At 35.7% G+C, this 25,355-nt stretch overlaps 1 protein-coding gene across 6 annotated transcripts in view; it reads left to right on the plus strand.

Moving 5' to 3' along the window:
* LOC150083636 (phosphatidylinositol-binding clathrin assembly protein LAP-like) overlaps nucleotides 1–25,355 on the plus strand; it is a 162,471-nt gene that overhangs the window by 122,354 nt on the left and 14,762 nt on the right. For 4 of the 6 annotated variants that reach the window (XM_090377403.1, XM_090377400.1, XM_090377401.1 and 1 more), the window contains 3 exons: nucleotides 3,078–3,411; nucleotides 5,050–5,130; nucleotides 14,966–15,176. In XM_090377403.1, the coding sequence (XP_090233529.1) occupies nucleotides 3,078–3,411; nucleotides 5,050–5,130; nucleotides 14,966–15,176 (626 nt within the window). Of the gene's footprint in view, nucleotides 1–3,077; nucleotides 3,412–5,049; nucleotides 5,131–14,965; nucleotides 15,204–25,355 lie in introns of all 6 variants that reach the window. The other 2 variants (XM_090377406.1, XM_090377402.1) reach the window with 2 other exon arrangements.

The following is a 25,355-nucleotide window of genomic DNA, read 5'->3' on the forward strand; positions in this document are numbered from 1 at the left end:
CTCTTAGTAACCCTCTCTCTCAAGTCTCTCTTCCTCCTGTCATTTGGGCCAGAATGGAGCCCACAAGCTGTCCAGCTTTCATAACTCCCAGTAATAGAAAACAGAGCCACATCTCTCACAGACTTCTAACACAAGTACAGACTGGTCAGAGGCCTCCTCCTATTACTTCACTTGCTGTTGCCACAAGACTGTCATTCACTGTGGGTTATGACCTGTGTGGTAATTCCTAGCCTAAGAATGTGAAACTTCATTGTAGAAAGCCATAACATCCCACCACACACACATACATGCTCTTGTTTACCATACTTCACTTTCACTTTTTTTTTCCAGTTTACCTGTATATAGTTTTATGCTATTATTCAGCCAGTTTTGCTTTCAAAATTTTGATCCAGATTTGTGTGGAATAGTGTTCTTTCTTTTTGTCCTTCCCATGTCTCTCAAGATGTGTACTTCTGTGGCATGCATGATGCCATTTAGTGGTATTACAGTTGGAAGCTCACTGGATTCTGATTGTGAGCATGTTAACAGCTAGTATAGTCAGCATGCTAACAATGAATATGCTATATATACCCCCATGTTTAATCCACTATTGTGAAAACTGTTCTTGAGCTATGTGTGATAATACCTCTTCATTCCCAAACCAGATGCAGGTGCATATGATTTGTATGGTTTTATACTTCATTTCATGTAAGTTTAGTTCTGTCACTGCTGTTATTTGATAACAAATGTATAACAACATATTCATTTATACATTTGGCATATCAAGAATGCAGTTTTTTTCAGATTATAGTTCATTTACATGCTAGGCTTTCATTATATTTTTTACCGTGTTCCACTGAAGCTTATCTAATTCTTCCTAGCCTACACACACAGTTATAATTTAATCCAAAGATTTAAAGCAAGATGTATTGTGTTTTAGACAGATATCTAAACATATGTTTATAGAATACTACTGTGTGTAACCTAACAGAAAACTACGTTCATCACAATTTGATTATAAAGGATATGTAAAACAAACTACATGCTTTGTTAAATAAAAAAAAAATTAATTTTATAACATTTATAACAAAATAGAATACATGGGACTAAATCACTTTTGACATACATTTTTTGTTTTTAAAGGCATTTATAAAAATAAATTTGATGGAGAATTAAAAGATGTATCTGCAAAAGATAAGTGATAATTGCACTGTAGCCCTCTTTAGCTTAGCAAAAGCTGTGATAGCATTCTTTTTGTACTTTGTTTTATCATAGTACTGAGTTGTGCCTATTTTAATAAATGAACAGTTTTTTTTAGAGTGCAAGCTTTTCTTTATGGACAAAACAAGTTGTTAATATGGGAAAAGATATGATAAGGCCAAGAAAATTATTCTAGTTGATGTAAAAGTCCATAAAGTTTTAATATTTGTAAAATAATAACAAGAGGAGTTTACCTCAATACGTAGTACGTAGAACACTTCCGTATGATACTCTCCAGAAATTAAAACGAAAAAATCGAAAAACTTACATTAGAGTAAAAAATAATTAAAAACCAACTTAACATAATTAAAATTAATTTAATGCAATTAAAAATATTAAAAAGAATCTAACAAATTTTCATTCCTGTGATCACGACATACAATCAAAGCATTGTTAGCTTCAAAAAGAAGGAAAATCGTTTTGAATATTTTCATTAGATTCTTTTTAATATTTTTAATTGTGTTAAATTGGTTTTTAATTATTTTTTACTCTAATGTAAGTTTTTCATTTTTTTTTTTCTTTTTTTTTTTTTTTCGTTTTAATTTCTGGAGAGTATCATACGGAAGTGTTCAATGTACTATATTGAGGTAAACTCCTCTTATTATTTTATAAATATTAATATCAACGTAGAACGTATTGAGCATTACAGCTCTGATTCATACTATCTAATCAAGTTTTAATTTAAAAATAAATTCAAAGAAAATAATCATTTATAATCTTGGTAAAAAAATTAACTGATTTTAATTGAAAGTTTTGTACATGTTATCCACTAAATATTAATCTTATTAATGAAATGTAAAACACTTCTGATGTAAATATGTTTATTTTTATTTACAGCAATGTCCTCAACTTTTTTGAATAACAAACACTTTTGGCAGAATATTATATATAGAGTTACATATATGCTGCTGCACTAAAGCTACATATAAACTTTATTTTGTTCATTCACTTTCAGTACTAAAAACAGTTTAATTCATGGCTGGGAACAAAAGAATTCAGATTAATTACATTTTCAAAATTTACTTTTGGTATAGATATAAAATGCATTTTATTTTAAAATGCATCAAAATATCAATGCAGTAAGTGCTCATTTTTGATGGAACATTTTGTGGGACACTTGGGCAATGCTCAAGGAGTACCAGTGCTCTAACACCAGCTTAAAAACAATGATTTAAAGGCAAAGGGTTTTTATCTTTAACTGGGATAAAAACCCTTCTAGTCTAGCTAGGATAAAAACAAGGAGCTTGCAAAAAAACCATAACAACATGTGCATGTGTTTGTTTTTACTTCACCAGTCATTTTAAGGGGGGGGGGAAGGCACTTGTTATCCAAAAAGAAATTTCCAAACCAACTGTATAATGAAAAATCAGGGCTGTGAGCAGCCAAAAAAAAAAAAGAAACAAACTATTAAATTACCATAGCAACAGTGTTTTTTGACATTCATGGTACTATGAAGAATATTTTTATGGTCAGACTTTTCCAGTGAAAAAATTAGGAAGATCAAAAGTGAATATTTTTACTGAGGGAAACTTCACACTTTTGTGATTCTAACAGTTATTTAAGTTCATAACTTTACCATATTTGGTTTATCAGATATACCAAGGTGCCAGTTAGATGCTTGATTCCTTTATCTATAATACTCTTCAACTTTTTATTAAGCCAACCTAAGTCAGTTTCAGTAACCTAATTTTAGTAAATCTTATTTTAACTTGTTTGTTCTTTTCCAGAAGTTGTCATGTACAATAATTGTGTTAATATGCGATTCTTTAATAATATTGGGTAATAATTAAAAATTGAAATAAAGATATTTCAACTTACATGATTTCTTTTGTTATTAGGAACGCCGCATGCGTGAATTGGCTACTCATCAAAAACCCAGTGACACAGCTTCATCACCTACAAACAAAAAGACCCAGCCAGTAAGTTCACAAGTTGCTATACCCTCACCACCCCATTTACCACCCCCTTCATCTGTGGCAACATCAACAGCCATCAGTAGCCCAGCAACAAAATTGAAACCCACAGCTGATCCATTTACTCAAACCCAAGCTGCCACACCTAGTAAAGCAAGTGACGATTTACTTCTTTTAAACAACCCTTTTGCTGAAAGCGCATTTTCTGGTAGTTCAGTGCAACCACCACAATCACTCGGGATTCCACAAGTAACAAATAGTAAGGATTACTTGACTTTCTAATGTTTGCCATAATGTTTTATTTAAAAAATGCTATAATGAAATTTTATAATTGCTTATTCTGTTTTTTCTTTTTTTTTTATGGAAAAGAAAATGAGCATAATTTTAAAAAAATTCATATGGGGCAAGGAAGCCCTCAGCATTTGCTTCACAAGCAAAATAATAACTAAGGAAATAAAATAAAAATAAAGCCCAAATTATGTTTCCATTCCTTATATGGGTGCTAATCCAGCTGACCTTTGAGTTTTCCTAAGTTATCTGCCTCAACTACCCATGGAGGTAACTTATTCCAGTGATCACTTATAACCATGAAAATTTCACCTTCATTCATTTTATTGCCCTCTCTGAGTATTATAGACCTCAGTCAGATCTCTTTAAGGCATCTTATTACCAAACTCTAGCCTACACATTTGAAGACTTCCTCATATGGGGCACCTTTTTGGCTCTGTCTTTGGACATTTTCCAGAAACTCTTGTCTTTTTTTTACTTGTGGTTACCGTACTTAGACACATTACTACAAGTTATGTCTCACCATTGCATTATGATTTCCTATTTCTGTAAACAAATGGTCAACAAATCCATGCCAGCACACCATTGGCCTTTTTTCCACCTGTCTGTACCATATGGTGAACCTCATGTATGCCTGGTTCATTACCTCAAAATCTGGCTTGGTTGCTAGTGTTGCGAGCTGATGAAATTTGAATTTTTTTTTTTTTCTCATTTTACATTGTAAATTATTATAACGGAATAATTTTATGTACCATAATCATTTAGCTAAATTTATTTTTGTATTTTCTAAGTATTTTTAAATAGTTATAACTTAATATACATAAGGAAATTCATAAGGGTTTTTTTTTTTTTTTTGTTTTATATGTTCACTGTCCTGAGATCTCTGTTCATTCACTTTCAGTATTAAAAATAGTTTTTTCTTCATGACTAGTAGCAAAATAATTCATGCACTGAGTTCAGCATCATGGGCTCTTCTGGACTGGGGAAGGCAACATCTTCTCTTGGGCTTTTCTTGTTGCAGCAAAATTATTCAGTCTCTGCCAAAGGGTTTTTCACAAAGATATCTGGTACTTAAAGGCAGTGTTCAGGTGCCCCGCCTTGTTTCTAATTTTTGTCAATGATATTTATTGATGAGGATGTACAGGGAAAGTGGTCATCGTCAGTTTTTTAAATCATCAGTTTTCTGATGATTTTAAAGGTAGGCAATATGTTTAACAGTCAGACAGGCTATGCTATTTCAGAATGACTTGCTTAGTTACATATATGTGAAAATTCAGTTGGTCACAAAGCAAATGTCCTAACACTTTTTATTTCAGCTTGAATTTATAAATTATTGAACTTGTTTTTGTAAATAGTTGAGTTGCTAAATGGTTTTAAATCTAATTAAGAAACTCAAATTTGTGCTTATGTTTTATGTAAAACTTGATTGATTCTAAATTACTTGGTCTGCTTTGAATTAATTAATTGAATTATTGGAAATGGCAAGAGTTGATGGGAATAAAAAAAAAAAAAAAAAAAAAAAAAAGTAATAAAGGCCATCTCATTTTGCTTTCAATATAAATTTCGCTTTAATCCTTAATTGAAGTTTTTTTTTTTTTTTTCCTGTCAGGTCATCAAGCATCAGTTCAGCCTTTTGTATCTGAGAGCTCTTTTGCTGCTGTATTTAATACCACATCAACACCTGTCAGTGGTAAGCCTTACATACTTTAAAAATGTTGCTATTAACACTCAGTTATGCTAATTTTATCGTGGTTAATCTAAATCAAGCTTAATGCTGTACTACAGAATGCATATATGATATGACATGAGATTGCCACTACAGCTTGGTTCCATAATCAATTCCGAATTTTGCTTTTTTTTTTTTTTTTTTTTTTATTAAAACGTAAAAATATTTATCCCAGTTTTATTTTAAATTTAATTATTTCAGAGTTTATTAGCATAAGCAGGATTATACTTGCTAAAATCTGTACAACACTGACCAAAACTGTAACTTGACTTTAATTTAAATCTGTACATAAAATCAATATTTACACTATATACAGCAGATTATACAGGGTGTCTCAAAAATATTGGTACAAACATTTAGGGGAGGTAGGTAACATTTAAAAGAATGTGAATCGCATAGGAACCCATAACCGGAAACGTCACTGTAAGTCGGTACATGGCGCTGTTCATCAGTTTGCGAGAGAGAAAATTTCTGGTTTACTCATTCAAGCAATAGTTGCCGTATGAAGAGCATGCATCGATATACGAACTGTGAGCTGGCAGACATGCACCTAGGTATGGATTAGCAGAGGGCCCACGCGGTATGCGCCCCCATGCGGCACAACATAGCTTCGCAATAAATGTGTGGGCAGGTATGGTCGGTGACTGCTTAGTCGGCCCATACCTGTTACCATCCCGCATGAACTCAGCTAAATATCGTATCTTTCTTGAACAAGTTCTACCAGGGTTACTTGACAATGTTCCAGCAAATGTGAGACGCAACATTTGGTTTCAACATGACAGGGCGCCTGCCCATTATGGAAGGTGTGTTCGTGACCATTTGAACAGGCGTTTTGGGCATCGATGGATTGACCATGGTGGACCTGTTGCCTGGCCCCCACGCTCCCCTGATTTATCAACCCTTGATTTCTTTATGTGGGGCCCCTCAAATCTATTGTCTATGAATCGCCTGTGGAGACGGAAATGGATCTCATGGCGAGACTCTTCTGCGCTGCTGCTACTGTCAAAGAAACTCCAGATGTGTTCGACCGTGTCTGCCAATCCATGCTGCGTCGGTGTCACGCATGCATCGCGTCTCATGGTGGAATCTTCGAGTATCTGTTGTAACATCATGAAATGCATCCATCTCGTACTCCATTGTTAATATTATGTCAAGTAAATGTTTGCCACTAATTACTGTCTTGTGTCATTTCTGCTTCTTGTGCCTCTGCTATTACTTTCCTGTCACGTTTCCGGTTATGGGTTCCTATGCGATTTGCATTCCTTTAGATGTTACTTCCTCCCCTAAACGTTTTTACCAATATTTTTGAGACACCCTGTATATCTATATAAAATAAGATGATGTACTAAAATTTCACGCACTGACCAGAAAAATACAAACCTTTATTCAGTATCGAATCAGGCTACTTTTGTTCTGAATAACAGCAAGTGTGTGGTGCAGTGTATATTCTGTAAGGTGTTTTAGTGTGTTTTGGTCTAATTGTAATTATTCTTCCAGCAAAATATTGCATATCTGCGACAAAGTTGAAGGAAGAGGACTTCATTTCCAAATAACCCTCTCCATCATATCCCACACATTCTCAATAGGTTGAGATCAGGTGAATGTGGGCCCAGGAAAGATGGTAGAAATTGGTCTTGTGTTCCTCTAGTCATTCTGGCATGATGCACTGTTGTATTGTCATCCATAAAGTGGCCATCACCTTTGGGATAAAAGTGTAACATTGCTGGGTGCAATAGATTGATACAAAATTCAGGTACTCTCTGGATGGCATTCGGTCTTTCACTGGTATCAATGGACTCAGTCCGTGCTAACAAAACATTCCCCATACTATTATACCACCTCCCAGATGCTTGTGTTGTCTTAACAAGGCAAGCAGGTTCATTGCTTCACTTCTGGGCTTAGTTGAATTTAGATGTAGTAGTAGTAGTAGTGGCATGTGATGCAAGAAAGCAAATGTACGAGCTTATGCAGCATCAGCCAAAAAAAAAAAAAAAAAATCACACCATTCCCTCCAAATGCCTGTCCAGTTCCTCCTTAAATTTATTCAACCTATCAACTTCCACAACGACAGATGGAAGTTTGTTCCAGCAATTAACCACCCACTGGCTAAAGGCCTATTTTTCAGTACAGTCCTCCTTAGAGTACAATGGCTTTGCTCTTGAAGAATTGTTTTTCTGTCATATTTTTGCCTTTAAGATGTGGAAGAACTGTTTTCTCTCCAATCATTAAAAACCTTTGAGATGGATGCTTTGGAGAAACCAGTTGTCTTTTGTTTCTTGAATCATATCTCCTGTTAAACATGCACCCACAATAAGACCTTTTTCTGAGTTTGATAGATCATGAATTTTCTCCATTCTGATTTGATTACTGCAGTTCAACAGCCTATGTGGTCTTGAGGTAATACATCACCACCCCATGTCAGTTTTCTCTGCATCTATTTGCATTTCTTCCACCCATCTGTCCCTCCAAGAATTTGTCTAGTGCTCCCTTGAATTTATTCAACCCATCCACTTCCACAACAACAGATGGAAGCCTGTTCCAGTAATCAACCACATGTTGGCTGAAGGCAAACTTTAGCACATCTATCGCCGACCAGGCTAGCCGGGTGGGTAAAGTGCCTGCCTGGCAACCCAAAGGTCGCGGGTTCGAATCCCGCATCTGGCTTGGATCAAAGTACTGCAAAAACCTTGGGAGGTGCATTATGGCCACAGAAGCCGATGCGCCAACAACTACCAAAAAAAAAAAAAAAAAAAGCACATCTATCCTGCAACCATCCAAGGCACATTATAGCTATAGCAGCTTATGTGCCATTAAACCTCCATAACAACAACGGTAACCATTAATACAAAGGGTTCATATTTTTTTGGCCAGTGTTTGTGCAGTAAAGTCTCAATGCATGAGATTTTGACAAAAGTTAGTCTTTATCAACAGTTATTTCTGCAATGGCAGTCTCTTAAATACTGAAGAAAGACACACAGTACATGTCTTGCTTCTGTATTTAAGAAGCGATACCCATGTGATCTTATAGTGACATCTGGTGACTTAAGATGCCTATCATTATTTGCATAAAAACAATAGATCTATTGACAGACTTGACTCCCTATTCACTTCTATCTTCCATTATTGAACCATCACACTGTAGCATGGGTCGCTCAAAGGATGAACACAAAACATTAGTCCCTGTTCATGACAAGTCTTGTACTATGGATGTGTATTGCCTGTAACCAGCAGCAGCACAGTTGGTCCTTTTTCATATCCAATAATGAGAGCTATGCCATGGGACTGTATAGTTTATGTTGTGTGTATTCTTTCATTTGTTGGTTGATTTTTATGTAATGTGAAATTTATATTGTCTGGGTTGATGAAAGCAGCACTGTGGAGTTTGCTTATGTATAGGAGAATATCTAGTTTATGCTTTCTGTTATCTGCCTCTGTCATCACTAGCCATTTTTTGTTAATAGTGTTTTTTCTGTAAACTGGAGGATAGTTCCTTATAGGACTCAGTTGTTCAACACAATATTTAAATGATATCTCATTTAACGCAATATTTAAATGATTTTGTAATGTGGAACTTTTTACCATGAAATGGCTAATAACAGTGATAATTGAATTTCCTATATTCAATTCTTTAATCTTGATATGCACTTTTGTTTTGTTTCCAGTTATTACATTAAAAAATTTAAATTTAAGGGAATTGGTTTCTTTTGTTGAGAAAGTTACCAAAAGTGCACACATACATTGCAACACAAGTTTAAGACTATAAATGAGACTATATATATCTCATATCTGTCCTGTCAGGTAGGTTCTGTAGACACCCATTCAAAGTTACTTGTCCATGTGTGATATTTTAGGCAGCTCTGACTGTCAAGCAAGTGATCATGGAAATTTTCTAAGCAGTACATAATGCACTCCATTGCAGAGAGAGTTAGTCTTCTAATTTATACAATTATCTAAAGTAAAGAAGTAAGCCTACTTAACAGTGTGTGTGTGTGTGTGTGTGTGTGTGTGTGTGTGTGTGTGTGTGTGTGTGTGTGTGTGTGTGTGTGTGTGTGTGTGTGTGTGTGTTAACACACTAACCTTTAATATTTCTTTAGAGGTTGATCACTGATGGCACTGCTCTTGCCTCCACATGGCTGGCTTGAAAACTATGAAAGGAAAGCTACCTCCCCAAGGCTAAAAAGAGTATAAAACGAGTAAGGCAAACCTTATTGTCTTTGGGTATTCTTGTAATACACACACTGCCTAATAATATTTTATACAGCAGTCCCTTGTTTTCTGATCATCCATTAACAGAGGAACAAGCCCTTGGGAAAATTTCATCTTTTATCCTAAAAAGGACTAGAAGGGTTGTCAGGATCCCCATGATCAGTAAAGAGATTAAGATCTGGAGGCTTTCTTATAGAGAAAGCTAGTACTAAACACTCAGAACTACTTTTGGAGGCCACCAAATTTGATGGAATATCACTAACAGTAGCTCCACATGCAACCTTCAATTCATCACATAGAGATATATCTCAGTGGGATCTGTTGCATGTTTCCAAGGAAGAAATTTGCTCAGCACTAAGAGATCAAGGAGTAACTATAATAAAATATATGTCAATCAGAAGAAAAGGAGATGTAATCCCAACCAGAAATCTAATTCAGACATTTAATACACCTTTACCTTTAAATGTTAAGCAGAATATTTCCTATCAAGAAACAGTGACACTTGTTCAACGACCCACTATTAAAGTCTAATATGCTTATGTAGTATCAAAACAACAATCAGTATTAACACATATGGAAATAACTATATACCTTTTAGTCTTTAACTACTTGTGTGAAACATTTGGTACATATATTACCACCTGATTTAAAAGAAAAAGAGCAAGCAATTAATACATCAATATGAATTCATTTAGAAGATACTTCCCTCAAACCGATTAATAAGTCTGCTGCCCTTCGGCAACCATCAGAAGGAATCGATAAATTTAAATAATAAAAACAATAATACACTAGAACTGTCAGTGTTAATAAAATCTATATATGCAGGTACTTTTATATAAATATAAACCAGTATGTCTTTGTTTACAAGAAATATATTTTAAATCCAAAGAAAATCCATCCATTCAACAGCACATAGCATTTTGTAAGGATAGAATTGGAGCTGATCAAGCACATAGAGGTGTGGCAGTTATAGTTAATAATTATATGTTAGTCCAACAGACCAGGATTAATACTAACCTAGAAGCAGTAGCAGTCAGGTTATCAGTTGGGGGTACACAGTGTGTATCAACTGCTGCAATCCAGCATTGCTCATAATGACCTTGACAATCTTATCATGCAGTTACCTGTTTCTTTATGCATACTGGGACTTTATTAGTCATAACCTGTCATGAGGGAAGCTCTGAAACTGATGCAACTAGACACTCACAGAACAAATAATACATCAAATCAGAGTTATCTGAACAAAAAACTAAACATTCTCTAGTTCTGTTAGCAACCTCATGGTGAGCTGACCAATATATTCTCAATTTGTATTGAACTCTTATCTGGTCCAAAGTACTGTGGAGCCCCTGTCTATGATTCTGCCAAGAAAGTGCTCTCCGATGGTCAGATACATTTCACCACAGGAACGTTTTGCATGTCTCCAGTACAGAGTTTTTATGTAGAATCCAGTGAACTACCTTTGAACATCAGATGTAAACCACTAGCTCTGCAATATATTTTTAAACCTAAGTACATGTCATCACAGCAAAAACACTTCCTGGAGCAGATTATGGCAGTGATCATCAGCTACTCCACATCATTCTCAAGCTGAAGCTGAAAAAGATCATGAATAAGGTTTCCCCCTAGATGATTGGATGTAGAATATATTCCAAGTTATATGCTTGAAACAGGAATCGTTTTCAAGCTTTATTAGAACTAGATGATGATATGCTGCCTGAGGAAATGTGGGAAAATACAAAAAGCATTATTAAGGATTCAGCAAATAGACACATTAGAGAGAGATCAAAGATCAGAGAACCTTGGATTACAAAAGCCACTTTTAAACTTATTGAACAGAGAAGAACTGTAAAAGCCCAGGGTGTACAAGGAAACGAAGAGTATTAGGAACTAAGCAAAGTCATCAAGCTCTGTTTAAGCCAGGACAAACAGGATTATATCAATTGAAAGTGTAAAGAAATCGAATACCACAACAAACGAAACAACACTAAAAAAGATGTATGATGTAATTAAGTCCTTAAGACAAAAGTTCTTTCCAAAATTGAAAGACTCCAAAGGGGAAATTTTAACAGGAGAACACAATACTGTGAGCAGCTCTTCCGAGCACCTGCTGGCACTAATGATCTGCCACCCCATTTTCAAGAGTGTGATCATGAACCAGTTCCACTGAAGGAAGAAGTCGAAAAAGCCATCAGAGAACTAACATGTGGCAAGTCACCTGGAATTGATGAAATCCCAGTGGAATTAATTAAAGCTACAGGTGTGAAGGGTGCAGAGTTTTTCATAAAATGATTGTAAAAATTTAGGAAACAGGATGGTGACCATCAGATTGGAAGAAATCAATTTTCATCCCCTTACCAAAAAAGATCTGAAAGTTTGCTCAAATAACAGGACTATTAGACTAATTTCTTGTGCTAGCAAGATTCTTCTTAAAATCATATTGAAATTGAAAGAATCTCAAGAAAACTTGAAGAAATGCCAGAAGAACAAGCAGGTTTCAGAAAAGGGTAGAGGAACCAGAGATCAGATCTTAAGCCTACAACTGATTATTGAAAAATGCAAAGAATTCAATGTTCCAGTCGTTTTGTGTTTTATAGATTATGTAAAAGCATTTGATTGTGTTCAACATGAGAAACTATGGGAAACGACTTATTATGGATTTCCCAATCCACATAATTCAGCTGATTAAGCTACTGTGCCAGGAACAGGGAGGAACTGTGAGAATGAACATGGGAAACACGGACTTTTTCACAACAGGTAATGGTATCAGGCAGGGCTGTATTTTGTCACCTCACCTTTTTAATCTTTATGCCGAAGATATCATGCGTGAAGCTTTGGACGATTTAGAGACTGGCATTAAAATTGGAGGACTAAAGATAAACAACCTTCGTTATGCAGATGATACTGTGCTAATTTGTAATTCTAAGGATCATCTTAAAGAAACTCTGAGGAGAGTATTTTGAAGTAAGTAAGAAAAAAAGATTGTTTCTGAATGTGTGTAAAACTAAAATTATGGTGATTGGTGATAATCTCGATTCCAGTAAATTGAAGGTTAATGGGCAAGATATCGAAGAAGTTGATGAATTTGATTACTTAAGATTTATTTATTCTTGATTACTCAAGAATAAATAAAAATAGTGACTGCTCAAATGATGTAAAGAGACAACAGGCAATTGCTAAAACATTAGTCGCTGATCTGATAAAATTATGGAGAGATATTATGATCTGCCCCTAAAGATGAAACTGAGAATCATTGATTCGTTAATTTTTCCAGTTGCCACTTATGGATGTGAAAGATGGAATCTGAAAAGAGTTGACAGGAAGAAAATTGAGGCATTTGAAATGTGGTGTTACGGAAGAATACTGCATATTTCTTACTTGGATTGAAGAACAAATGAGTGGGTATTGAATAAAATTGGCAGGCCTAAAATTCTTCTTCATAGCATCAACAAAAGAAAACTCAAGTTTTTTGGTCATAGAGTAAGAAAGGAAAACTTTGTTGAAGAATATAATGGAAGGAAAAACCGAGGGGAAGAGGTTCAGAGGAAGACCTGCAACTAGGTGGACGGATGGGATCAGTGAACGTCTGGGTATGACACTTTGCAGTGCTGCTCGTATAGCACACGATCAGTGCAGTTGGGGAAATTTGTTGGTGGCCACAACAGCTCCTCAGGGAGCTATGTGACTGGAAGAAGAACATGTCGTACCATCCCACTTGGAAAGTAGTGTTTACATGACATTGGGAAAATCTGTATAATGTATGCCAGAATAGCAACAGACCTTTAGGCATTGAAGTTAAGAGACTCTTTAAAAGACTTGGCATTGAATGTTGACCAAACTGAGTTATCATCAAAACACTTGCTACCACCATGGACTATGTATACTCTTTTGTGATCTTTCCTTTTTGAAATGGAGCAAAAGCATGTTGCCTACCTTAGCTGTTCAACTACCATCACTCCCAATTTTCAGACTATACCAATAAAAAAAAAAAAAAAAAAAAAAAGTCATATGTAGGGTTGACAGCAACTCTTCCTTAAGTAACCATGTCACATCAGATTCCCATGGAATGTAGCATCTTTGCCATAGAATTAGCAGCAATATAACTAGATTTAGAAACAGCTCAATCTAAATGACACTAGAAATATAATACATATGGACTCTGAGTTTACTCCTCACCTTATAGGGCATTTCAATTCATTCTCATATGATTATCTGTTGAATTCAACATATTCTGTGCCCTTTCACAGAGCAAACTGTACAACATTCATTTTTGTTGGATATAAAGCCATACTGGAATAAAAGGGAATGAATTAGCTGATTGGCAGCCAAATCAGCAACCCCCTTCAGAAACCTATTTTACAATTTCATATACAGATTACAAAAGAGTAGTTCAGTTGTACTGCCTTTCAAAATGACAAATTTCCTGAACTGAACAAAATTCCAACAAACTATGAATTAAGCCCATTATTACACCTTGAGTTTCAAGTCTATGGAAGGTACAAAAAGTAGTGATATTAGCACTGCTTAGAATAGGTGTGTTATTTAATACACTCATTTATTTGTTAAAGGCAGATGACCCTTCTACATGTACCTCTTGCAATGTAGTTCCCTCAGTCAAACATATACTGATTGAATGCCTAATTTACAGCAACAGCAAGTTTTTTTTTTTTTTTTTTTTTTTTTTTTTGTAGTTTTCTACGCATAACCTACACTCAAGATATCTGAAGCTAAAGTGTCAGATATCTTCAAATTTTTACAAGCTATTAATATTTGTTTTTTCAATTTACACATATACTACCATATGTATCAGAATGAACTCATTAAAAAAAAAAAAAAAAAAACCCTCAAAACTCATGAACTGCTTAATAAATACCCAAATCAAACCAAACAACTTTTAGGCTGATTCATCCAATCACTCTTACTGTGAAAGGTATTTTGGATGATTGTGGAAACCTCACTTTTTTTCAGACTTAAAATGGCTTTCCTCTGTTTTCAGACTAAGTGTATTAAATTTAAACACTGGTCTAAAACAGAATTTCCCAACTTATGGTCTGCATAACTTATGAAGGTGATCCATGGGACTTGACAGCAAGTTTTTTTTTTTTTTTTTTTTTTGTGGTAGGTAACTGCATTAACGGCGATGGGAAATATAACTAGGCTGTCATAGGCATATCTAAATCTAATGTACACATACATATATTAAGTATAGGTATCTATCATTGTATTGAAACTACAATTATTAATATATTTACATGTATAACTTAGTATTTTTTGTGGTCTATGGCCTCAATTATAAAAGTGGTTTGTGGTTTCCACCTCTGATATAAAAGTGGTCCATATCTGAAAAACAGTTGGGAAACACTGGTCTTAAGGATTTAATTTATGCTTTCTGGCTTTAGAATAAGTAGGTTGGCAGTTCACTTTTAAATTGAAAAGAATTATTTAAAATTAGTTGTAATTTGAAAAAGCAGTAAGACGTATATTTTGTGTAATTTTATTTGAGATGCTTCATACACTTACTTTAATTCCCAGTTCTGAATACCAGTTTTGTGCATTATGCTTGTAAATATTATGTTGCATTTGTTGTTTTCAGTATTTGATGCATATGGAGAGGTGTTACAGCCTACCTCATCATCATCATCGCCGCCGCCGCCACTACCACCACCATCAGATCTAGGAGCATCAACAAAAACAGAATCTCTGACATTGCAAAGCACAGCTAAACTAATAACAAGCGATCTTGACTCCAGTTTGGCAACTCTAGTTGATAATTTGGACATTAATGGTCCAAAGATACCACTGAAGTAAGGATAAAGATTGGCATAGCTAGTGTAATTAAAAGCTTTCTGATTTATTCCTGTATTATGGTTAATAAAACAGAGCTGTAAAGCTTGCATTCTAAGTTGTATGTTAATCTATATAAAAAATTTACCTCAATTTTTAAATATATTTCTGTAGTATTTATTTTATATTTTAAAATTTAGCATGCCTGCCAACTTTTCCAATAAACAGGTGTGCCTTCCATTTTGTAATAAGTTTGTTTTCAGTCAAATTTGCATATTTTTAAAATATGCAGATGTGTTGTTTTTCTTCATTAGTTACGGACCAACCAAATTTAATGATATATACTTAAAAGCTGATGTTAGGTTATGTAGCTCTATTCATCATGTTAAGCCTGAGCAGCCATGTGCTAGGTACATTTGCAACATAAAATTTTAAAAAATATATCTGGACTTTGCATGTCACATGTTTTGACAGGTATGAGATTTTTGCAATAAAGATTTAACTTTAATTTAAATGCTTATTTTTTAATTATTATTATTTATTTTATTTTATTTTTTTCTAAGTAGTATTAATGACCCAAGTGTAGTTTAGCGTGTCATCACTTTACTGGTTATTGAGTAATGATGTTTGTTGTCCAAAGAAAGTTAGGTTAGTTTAAATATGTTAGTGTTTTACAGCTTAAAGAGAAATTGCTTGTGAAAGAAAATTAGGTTACTTTAGCCTTTTTCTGGAGTATGTATATATGTTTTTCATGAAGAAACTCTTCCCAGAGCCAGTCCCTATCAGAAAGCACTCAGAGCCCATACACTTTCAGAAACTAACTACAGAAAAAGATATATTTGTTGACCTATGTGACTGTGCTGTGCTAATTGATTTGCATAAGTTGGAAGGGGCCACTACAGTCAACTTCAACCTGATCATGAAATAGATTTCGCATTAGTCAGTTACAATGTAGAAGATCATTAAAAATAAATAAATGAAGCAGGGAACTTTAGAATACAATTCATTGCATTTTATGATGACATGCATAAGTTACCTGCTGTACCCTAACAGATATTAATTATCATTAACTAATAAACACTGCTTGGACAATGGCTAAACTTGGGTTCAGAGTATTCCAGCCACAACCAGATGTCCATTAAAAAGGTTTGTTTGTTTGTGTTTTTTTTTTTTTTTTAAGTTGGAAGATATGTGCAATTGGATGTAGTCTTGTGAAAATGTGTACATTCTAATAATTCTGGATGTGTAGTGACCACATTTTTAATAAACAATTTAAATTATTTCTTAAAAAATATGCGGTTTTACACAAAAAGATTCTCTCAAAGGTCCAGGCACAACAGTGCCAAATGGAATGATCTACCTGGCTTTCTGTTCTCCAAATGATAGTCCTAGTGTCTTTCTAGGGCTATTCTGACTGCTTAATCCTAACTTTTGTCCATTCCATAATGCCATTTTTATTACATCCTGATGGCTCTCTCTCTCTTTATCTAAAGATTAAGCTGGAAAGCATCTTACTTTTTCTCCACCTCTTGCATTAATGATCTTAGTAAATCTCGTGTTATACTGTGAACACACTATTCAGTTTTTCCCTTAGCCTTCCAACAGACAGAAAAATCCTGAATAGCCTCGATGCCAAGAAGTTTCTGGACAAGTTTCTTCACTTGTTCTTAAAATATGTGCTCCATGGCCAACTCATTTTGTATTGCCTTTTTATTCACTGAGGTTTTCTCCTGCATGAAAATTTTCACATATCTAGTCAAAGTAATGGAGAAAACCACCAAATTCCAACTCTTGCATTATCTGAGTATTGGGAAATGATGCCAGAAAGCAAGCTTATACATCAACCAAAAAAAAAACCACATCAACTGGCTAATTCCTCTTTATATTTATTCAAAATACCCACTTCCACAACACCAGATGGAAGTTTATTCCAACAATCAACTAACCTCTGACTGAAAGAAAATTTCCACACATCTATCCTGCACAGTCCTTCCCCAGTTTAAATTTATGGCTCCTTATGCATGTTGTCTGAGAAGAGGAAGGAGGCAATCAACATTCTGCTTATTCAATCCATCACCTCATTCAGCTCTCACAGGTGCCTAGTTTTCAGATGCTACATTTGCAGGACTCTTTCTGCAACTGTACTTGTTGAACTCTTTCTTGGTAAGAGTACCCTTTTGTTCCCCTCACTAATTTTTTCGCTCTTTTCTGCAGTAGTTCCAACTGATCGACATCCTTCCTAAAATAAGACTTCCAGATCTGCATGCAATACTCAAGCTTTGGCCTTTGTCACTGCTGGAAAAATTCCTGTATATCATTGGCAAACCCCGTGAGTTATCCTGGCTGCCTGTCTGCAGTACTCAAAAAAAATTCATGTCTGACTGAACAGTTATCCTCCAGGTCTTATTCATTCTCTACTATCTTGAGTGTGGCACCGTTGGTATGTTATTTTTAGATTACTGTCCTATGTGCAATATCTTGCATTTGTCAATGTTAAAACTTCAATTGCCACTTCTCAATCCATCTACATAATTTTTCTAGCTCTTGTTGAAGTAAGCTACACTTTACTGTTACCAACCACTGCCAACCCAACCTTTTTATAATTTTATTGTATAATTATAATCTTTGTGTAATGTCAATCTTAGATATTAAGACTTATTATTAATGAATATTGAAAACGACAATTAATAAATATTGGAAATGACAATGGGCCTTGCACTGAACCCTAGGGAAATCCACTAATAACATTTGTCCAAGAAGAGGAGTGGTCATTGAAAACCAGTCTTCTCCCACTCAACCATCCCTTTATCCATAGTCGTAACTTGCCCTTGATGCCACAACTGCTCCAACTTATACAGCAGTCTTTCTTGTAGTTCAGTACCAAAAACGCTTCTGCAGTCTGAGTGTATGATGTTAAAATTACTTTTTACATCTAGTTCTTGTATTACTGTGTCATAGTATCTGATCAAATTGGTCAGACAAGGTTTTTCCATAACAAATCCATGCTGTGATTGCCATGTAACTGCATTGCTGTCTAGATGAACCAGTAATTCCATTATTTCTGGAACAGAAGTCAAGCTTACATGTTTTTAATTACTTTACCCTTTGATCACCCCCCCCATGGAATGGGGAGAAATTCCAATCTGTGCAGACTCCCCCCCCCCAAACTCTCTCAGATACTCCCATAGTTGTGGTCAACCAATGGTTTACTTACCTCTTTTGCTCCTGCTTTTAATATAATTAGATAGATCCCATAAGCTGTAGGTTCCTCATTTACCTTTAGCTTGAGTAATTTAGTAATTTCCCTTCCACCTCCTTTTTAGTTATTACAAAATAACTTATTTCTCGTTTATAACTCAGTAACCTAATACATTTTTTACATCCTCAAAAAATTCCTCATGTGATGTTGGATGTAAAATATGTATTCAGTTTGTCAGCAACCTGAGCAGGATCATTAACTGTTATACCATTCTTATCTTGTTGAACATTTGTGTTTGTTTTTATTTTATTATTTTGTTTCTGTAACTGTAAGCAATGAATGATTACTTACAGTTACAGAAATGAAACTGTAACAGGTTTGTTACAGTTTGTTGGTATCAATGCTTTCCTGTGTGTAAATTTAGAGTTGAGCATTTAAACACTAAATGAATTTGTAGTATGGTTTCAGGGCTGAATTTTGATATCTTACTATCTATGAAGAATACTGTATCTAGTCATTTCTTATTTATGACAGGCTGACTTTTGAATAGCGTATTTGGAACATTTGGGTCAATCTCGATAGAATTACGATATATAAGTGGGGGGTAGTGGAAGGGGTCTATAGCAAAGCACTGTAGTGTTATGGCTGACTAACTTTTCACAGAGCTTTAGGAGGGATCATTCTGTTACAGTGTAGTAGTTTTTCTTTCCTCTAGATTTAGTTTAGAACATAGGTCAGTTTCCAACCAAAATGGCCTGATATTTGTCATTTGTCAATAGGTCATTTGGTGGGAAACATTTGTCAAGAATCCCTGAGAAAATATACAGCAGGAAGTCACAATATTGGAAGGAGTTTTATTTTATTACATAGGTTTTGTAGCTGCTATGTTGCTTTCATTAGATATTGTGATGGTGCTCACTTCAGATTTAGGTTGCTACCCTATAGTGAATTATACTATAGGGAGTGGATTATGGTGCTGTTTGTTTCTCTTTTGGTATTTATGTATGTCTGTTATTGGTGTTCAAAAGGTTTGTTCATAAATTTTAACTTGTTTATCCATGTTGTTTGCTATTGAGCTGTTAAAGTTCTTTTGGACATCCTTATTTTATGTGCCTGTTCCTGTGTGTTGCATCAGAATATTAGCCTTGCCCAACAAATAAGACTGTTATTTACACTTTATTTTAATTGTTGTGCCATCAGTAAAATTTTTTTCTGTACAGGCAGTTCCTGCTTTAAGAGTTCCCGGGTTTAAGGGTTTTTTTTTTTCTTTTCAATTATCAACAGAATCGAAAATATGAACATTAATTGCAAAAAAGAAAAAGAAAAAAAAGTGTGTTAAACATTCATAAATATTGCATTTCAAACCATGTGCATAGCTATACAATACATTGTACCCCGCTTTACTATATTAATCCATTCCAGAGACACCATCATATGAAAATATCATAACGTGAACCCAATAACACTGTTTTTTGGTAATTCGTTCCACGACCTCAGAAGTTGAAATTTTTGCTATATAACTCTCTGAAAGGTCGTTTTTATAGTATAAGTTGCATTAGTTACCAATTCAAATCATTAAAATACACTACACTTTCATCATTATCATATCTTCTGTTATAAGAACCAATTTTGAACGGCTTTGTGATATTTTTCTAAAGCTCATTTCTGGAGGTCACTACCATAAAACAATAAAAACAATTTGTACTTTCTGGTTTATTGGGCTTTTCTGTTACTGCAAGCAATTATAAACTTATAGTAAACTCAATGTTATTGCATTTGCGAAAATACCAATAGCTGGAATTGTGTGGTTTTTTTGCGTTATTATAGTGAAATGTGTTTCTCCTTTACTGAAATCTTCAATCGTATAAAAAACAAATTTTCAGAATATTCTCTTCATTCCTTTTGTTTTTAAGCTTCATAAACTTGTTACTCTGCGCAAATCGTGTTAGTTGCAATTTGTGCGTTCTGTTAAAAAATGCTTATGCATGCTATTGAAATTTATAAAGAAAAGAGAAAACTATTTTGGAAACAAACGACTCTTGAAGAATTTCTGAAGAAGACTACTCCAACAAACCAATGAGTGCCGAGCCAATAATGAGTGATCAACGAGTGTGCATTTAGTCGATGATGATGATATGACTTATAAATGTTAAAGAATGTTTATTCAAACATTCTTTAACATTTGTAAGTCATAAATAATTTCTTTATTATTATAACCTCCAAAATAAGCTTGAAACTCTTGAACAACTCTTGTTGTCCAATATCATGGATATAATTTGTCTATCAGAAACATTGCTTGAACCTGACCAGGAGTCAATAGCCTGTGCTCCGGCCGCTGGATTTTCATTGTTCTTCACATCATGATCTCAATCTAGAAGCGGCAGTGTTGCCATCTTCGTCAAAGATTCCAACCTGAAATTTGTGCATGTCACATCTAGCAACTCCTTATTTTATTAAGCAATACTCATGACTGAAGTTTAATGCCTGTTTAATTGATTTGGCAGCAATCTACATACCCCCAGCTCCAGATATTGCAACAATTGACGATACTACCGGCTGGATAATGAGTAAGCTACACCCTTCTGCTACTCACATTCTCTGCGGCGATTTTAACCTTCCACCTCATCTCAGCCCTCTCCTTCAGCGACTAATGAACAATCTCTGTCCCTTAAAGTTTACGATTATCAATGAGGAGCCAACAAGAGGCACCAATTGCCTCAACTTGATTCTATGTTCTGGAATTTGCAGAGTCGACATTCCACCAGAAACATCCTTCAAATCAGATCACGACCCAATTGCATTTCTTCTTGTTCTGCCTATGCCCAGCTTCAATTGCCATAATACTGTAGAAAAGAAAATCATATTTTCTCCGACTTTTCTGGATCCCAAAAAGTGCCTCGAGGCAGCACAGTCTATTCCATGGCATGTGCTTGATGGATGTGACCCAATTCTCGCAGTTGATCTAATCACAAGATGGATAAATACAGTCACCCTCTATGCATCAGCCAAAACCATACATTTCTTCAAGGCCTAGAGCTTGGTGGACAAAAGATCTAGCGCGCAGTTTCCACAACAAGCAGTACCTTCACAGGCAGTGGAAAAGCTCTGGCAAAATCCAAGATCGAATCCTATACTCCAGAGCAAGAGCTATTTTCAACAGACTCAAGGCAGCAATAAAGAGACACACCGATGCTACCTTGTCTAAAGGAAAGGCACCATACTCATCCAGACAGTCTCATTAATTCAAATCTTGATCTAGATAACTGGATGGACTAGGTTTCAAGATTCAAAGCCAATTCAGCTTCTGCTGAAATTCCTCTCCAAAACGCAACTTGCTCCTACTGATGACCTTTCCATAATTTCCATCACAAGACAGCAACTGATATATGCTATTAACTCCCTGCGTCCATCTAGTACTGCAGGCCGAGATAAGATACTTCATTTGGAGCAAAGTGGAGGAGAAATTGTTGAAGTTAAACATAAGAAAAGCACCTGGGGTGGATGGGATCTATCCAGTTATATTAAAGGAGGCAACAAAGCAACTAGGCAAACCCTTGGCCATAATTATGAGAGCATCCTTGGACTCAGGGGAGGTTCCCACGGACTGGAGATGTGAAAATGTATCCCCAATTCACAAAGGGGAATCGAAGGGTGACACTAGTAATTACAGACCAGTTAGTTTAACTTCTGTTCCTGGTAAAATAATGGAGTCACTGGTAAAAGATGCATTGCAGGATAATCTAGACAAGGCTGCAGCAATAATTCAGACACAGCATGGGTTTGTTAAGGGAAAGTCTTGTCTGACAAATTTGATAGGATATTATGATGTGGTTACAAAAGAACTGAATGCAAAAATAATTTTGATATCATATATTTGGATTTCAGGAAAGCTTTTGACACTGTTGCGCATGGAAGACTATTGTACAAATTGGAGCAGAATGGTATTAAGGGTAAATTGCTACAATGGATAAAAGGATGGTTAAGTGGGAGAAGACAGAGGGTTGATTACAATGAGTGCTGCTCTTCGTGGACTAATTTTATTAGTGGAGTCCCACAGGATTCGGTGTTGGGTCCACTGTTGTTTTGTATATTTATCAATGATATTGATGAAGGTATATCAGGCTTAATGTCGAAGTTTGCAGATGATACAAAGGTTGCCAGGGTTGTTACTGACAGTAATGGCAGTGTGCTACTGCAACAGGATCTAGATGATTTGGGCAGATGGGCTAAGAAGTGGCAACTGAAGTTTAACCTTGACAAATGCAAAGTACTGCATATGGGTAGAAGTAACTCCAGAGAAACGTACCAACTGTGTGGTACTACACTTAAGGTGGTAGAAAATGAAAAAGACCTGGGGGTAATTGTGCAGTCAGATATGAAGTTTTCTGAGCAATGCAGATAGGCTGCCAGGCAAGTCATGGGGTTTTGTCAATGATATATAGGAATTTTGCTAGCAGGGAAAAGGAGGTGATTGTCCCTCTGTATAAGGCAATGGTCAGGCCATGCCTTGAGTACTGCGTACAGGTCTGGAGGCCTCATTTTAGGAAGGATGTAGATTTGCTTGAGCGTGTACAGAGAAGAGCAACAAGATTGGTGAGGGGAATGAAGGGATCCTCTTACAAGAGAGGCTTAAGTTCTGGAAATTGCAGTGGCTGGAGACTAGGCACCTGCACAGTGATCTGATTGAGGTGTATAAAGCCTTGAATGGGTTGAGCATGCTAAATTCTGATGGGATCCTTCCACTTGTTCAGATTACGAACCTAAGGGGGCATAAATTCAAATTAAGAAAGGACAGATGTAGAATAGATGTGTGGAAATTTGCCTTTAGCAGGGGGTGGTTAATTGCTGGAAGAAACTTCCATCTGTCGTTGTGGAAGTTGATAGGTTGAATAAGTTTAAGGAGGAACTGGACAGCCATTTGGAGGGAATGGTGTGTGTGTTTTTTTTTTTTTTTGGCTGATGCTGCATAAGCTTGCTTATGCATAAGCTCATACACTTGCTTTCTTGCATCGCATGCCACTACTACTACTATTTGTATCTGGTCTGTACTTGTTAACAGGAGAGACTGCTTCTACAGGGATGGTATGGGATACCCTTAAATAGAAAGGGCGCAAGAATATTTGCTGATGCTATCGAGGCAGTGTTAGGTAGGTCGGAAAACTACTAGCTTGCGGGATACAAGGACAAATAGTTTAACAGTAGCCGCAGGCAGAGGTGAAGATGATTCTTGCACAACTTCTATTAGAATAAGTAATGACCTGGAGTGAGGGGTGTTGGGGGTTTCAGGAACGGATGGCAGTCATCGTGAAATAGGTGGGTATATGGGATGTGTTAGGGTAACTAAGAATAGGAATAGGTGCATGTATACCAATGCTAGAAGTATAGTAAATAAATTTGATGAATTTGAAGTGTTGGTCAAGACATCAAAGGTGGATATTGTTGGGATAGCAGAGACGTGGTGTCACACAGATATAATGAATGCAGAACTGGAATATGGGGAGTACAATGTGTACAGAAAGGATAGACAGAATAGGAAGGGAGGAGGTGTTATGCTGTTAATTAAGAAAAACATAAAATCAAAAGAAGTGCACCGAGTTGATATAGATGATTAACACCCAGTGCACCCAGTTGATATAGATGATTAACACCCAGTGCACCCAGTTGATATAGTTGATATAGATGATTAACAGTACACTGAGTCAGTTTGGTGTGACATAAGCACTGCGAAAGCAAAAATAAGAGTAGGAGTGTGTTATAGGCCTAATGACTTGAATGAGTACAATGAACAATTGTACAGAGAAATAGTGGGCTAATAAATTAGAATGTCTTATAATGGGGGATTTTAACCTTCCAGATATTGACTGGAACTTGTGGGTTGGTCACTCACACACTAGTCAGACTTTTGTGGATTTATTGGATGATTGTTTTCTGCAGCAGCATGTTCGAGAAGCAACCAGAGAGAGTAATACTCTTGGTCTGATTATCAGCAGTGATCATTCGTGTATTAAGAATTTGCAGATAAAGGAACCACTAGGTGGCAGTGATCACAGTGTACTGATGTGGGATTTACTTAAAGATTTAATTACCATCAGAGGTAAAGGAAAGGGTTTTTGCTTCCGTAAAGGTGAGTACAGTGGGATCAACTGACGATGTTACCAACAGTAAATTCTAAGTAGGAAGCATTCAAGGAATTAATCGTGGATGCTACTAAAAGTTTCATACCTATTAAGAAATATTGTTCAAGGTTTAGGCCTAAATGGTTATCAAATGAACTAATGAGACTCGTAACAGAGAATAAAAATGCATGGGATGCATATAAATTATCAAGTGACTCAGAAGTCTATGGCAGATATAAGCTAGTCTGTTTTCAGGTCACAAAGGAGATTAGGCAGGCGAAAGCAGATTACGAGAAATGCTTGGCAAAAGAGGCTAAGAAAAACAGCAAGGATTTCTTTACTTATATAAACTCTAAAAGGAAGGGGGATGAATCTGATTGGTGAGGGGAATGAAGGCTTAAGTTCTACAAATTGCAGTGGCTGGAGACTAGGCACCTGCGCGGTGATCTGATTGAGGTGTATAAGGCCTTGATGGGTTGAGCACGCTGAATTCTGATGGGATCCTTCCACTTGTTCAGATTACGAACTTAAGGGGGCATAAATTCAAATTAAGAAAAGACAGATGTAGAATAGATGTGCGGAAATTTGCCTTTAGCCAGCGTGGTTAATTGCTGGAACAAACTTCCATCTGTCGTTGTGGAAGTTGATAGGTTAAATAAATTTAAGGAGGAACTGGACAGGCATTTGGAGGGAATGGTGTGATTTTTTTTTTTTTTTTTGGCTGATGCTGCATAAGCTCATACACTTGCTTTCTTGCATCATATGCCACTACCATTATTTCATAATTAAGTGCCTTAGCCCCCTACATCCTAGATGCATTGCTTTCAATCTACAACTCTTCTTTCCACACAAGTTTTCCTGCTCAGTGGAATGAATACTCTGAG

Source organism: Mastigoproctus giganteus, chromosome 7 (genome assembly GCF_048544385.1).
Source record: "Mastigoproctus giganteus isolate SK-2022 chromosome 7, ASM4854438v1, whole genome shotgun sequence".
Taxonomy (NCBI): Eukaryota; Metazoa; Arthropoda; class Arachnida; order Uropygi; family Thelyphonidae; genus Mastigoproctus; species Mastigoproctus giganteus.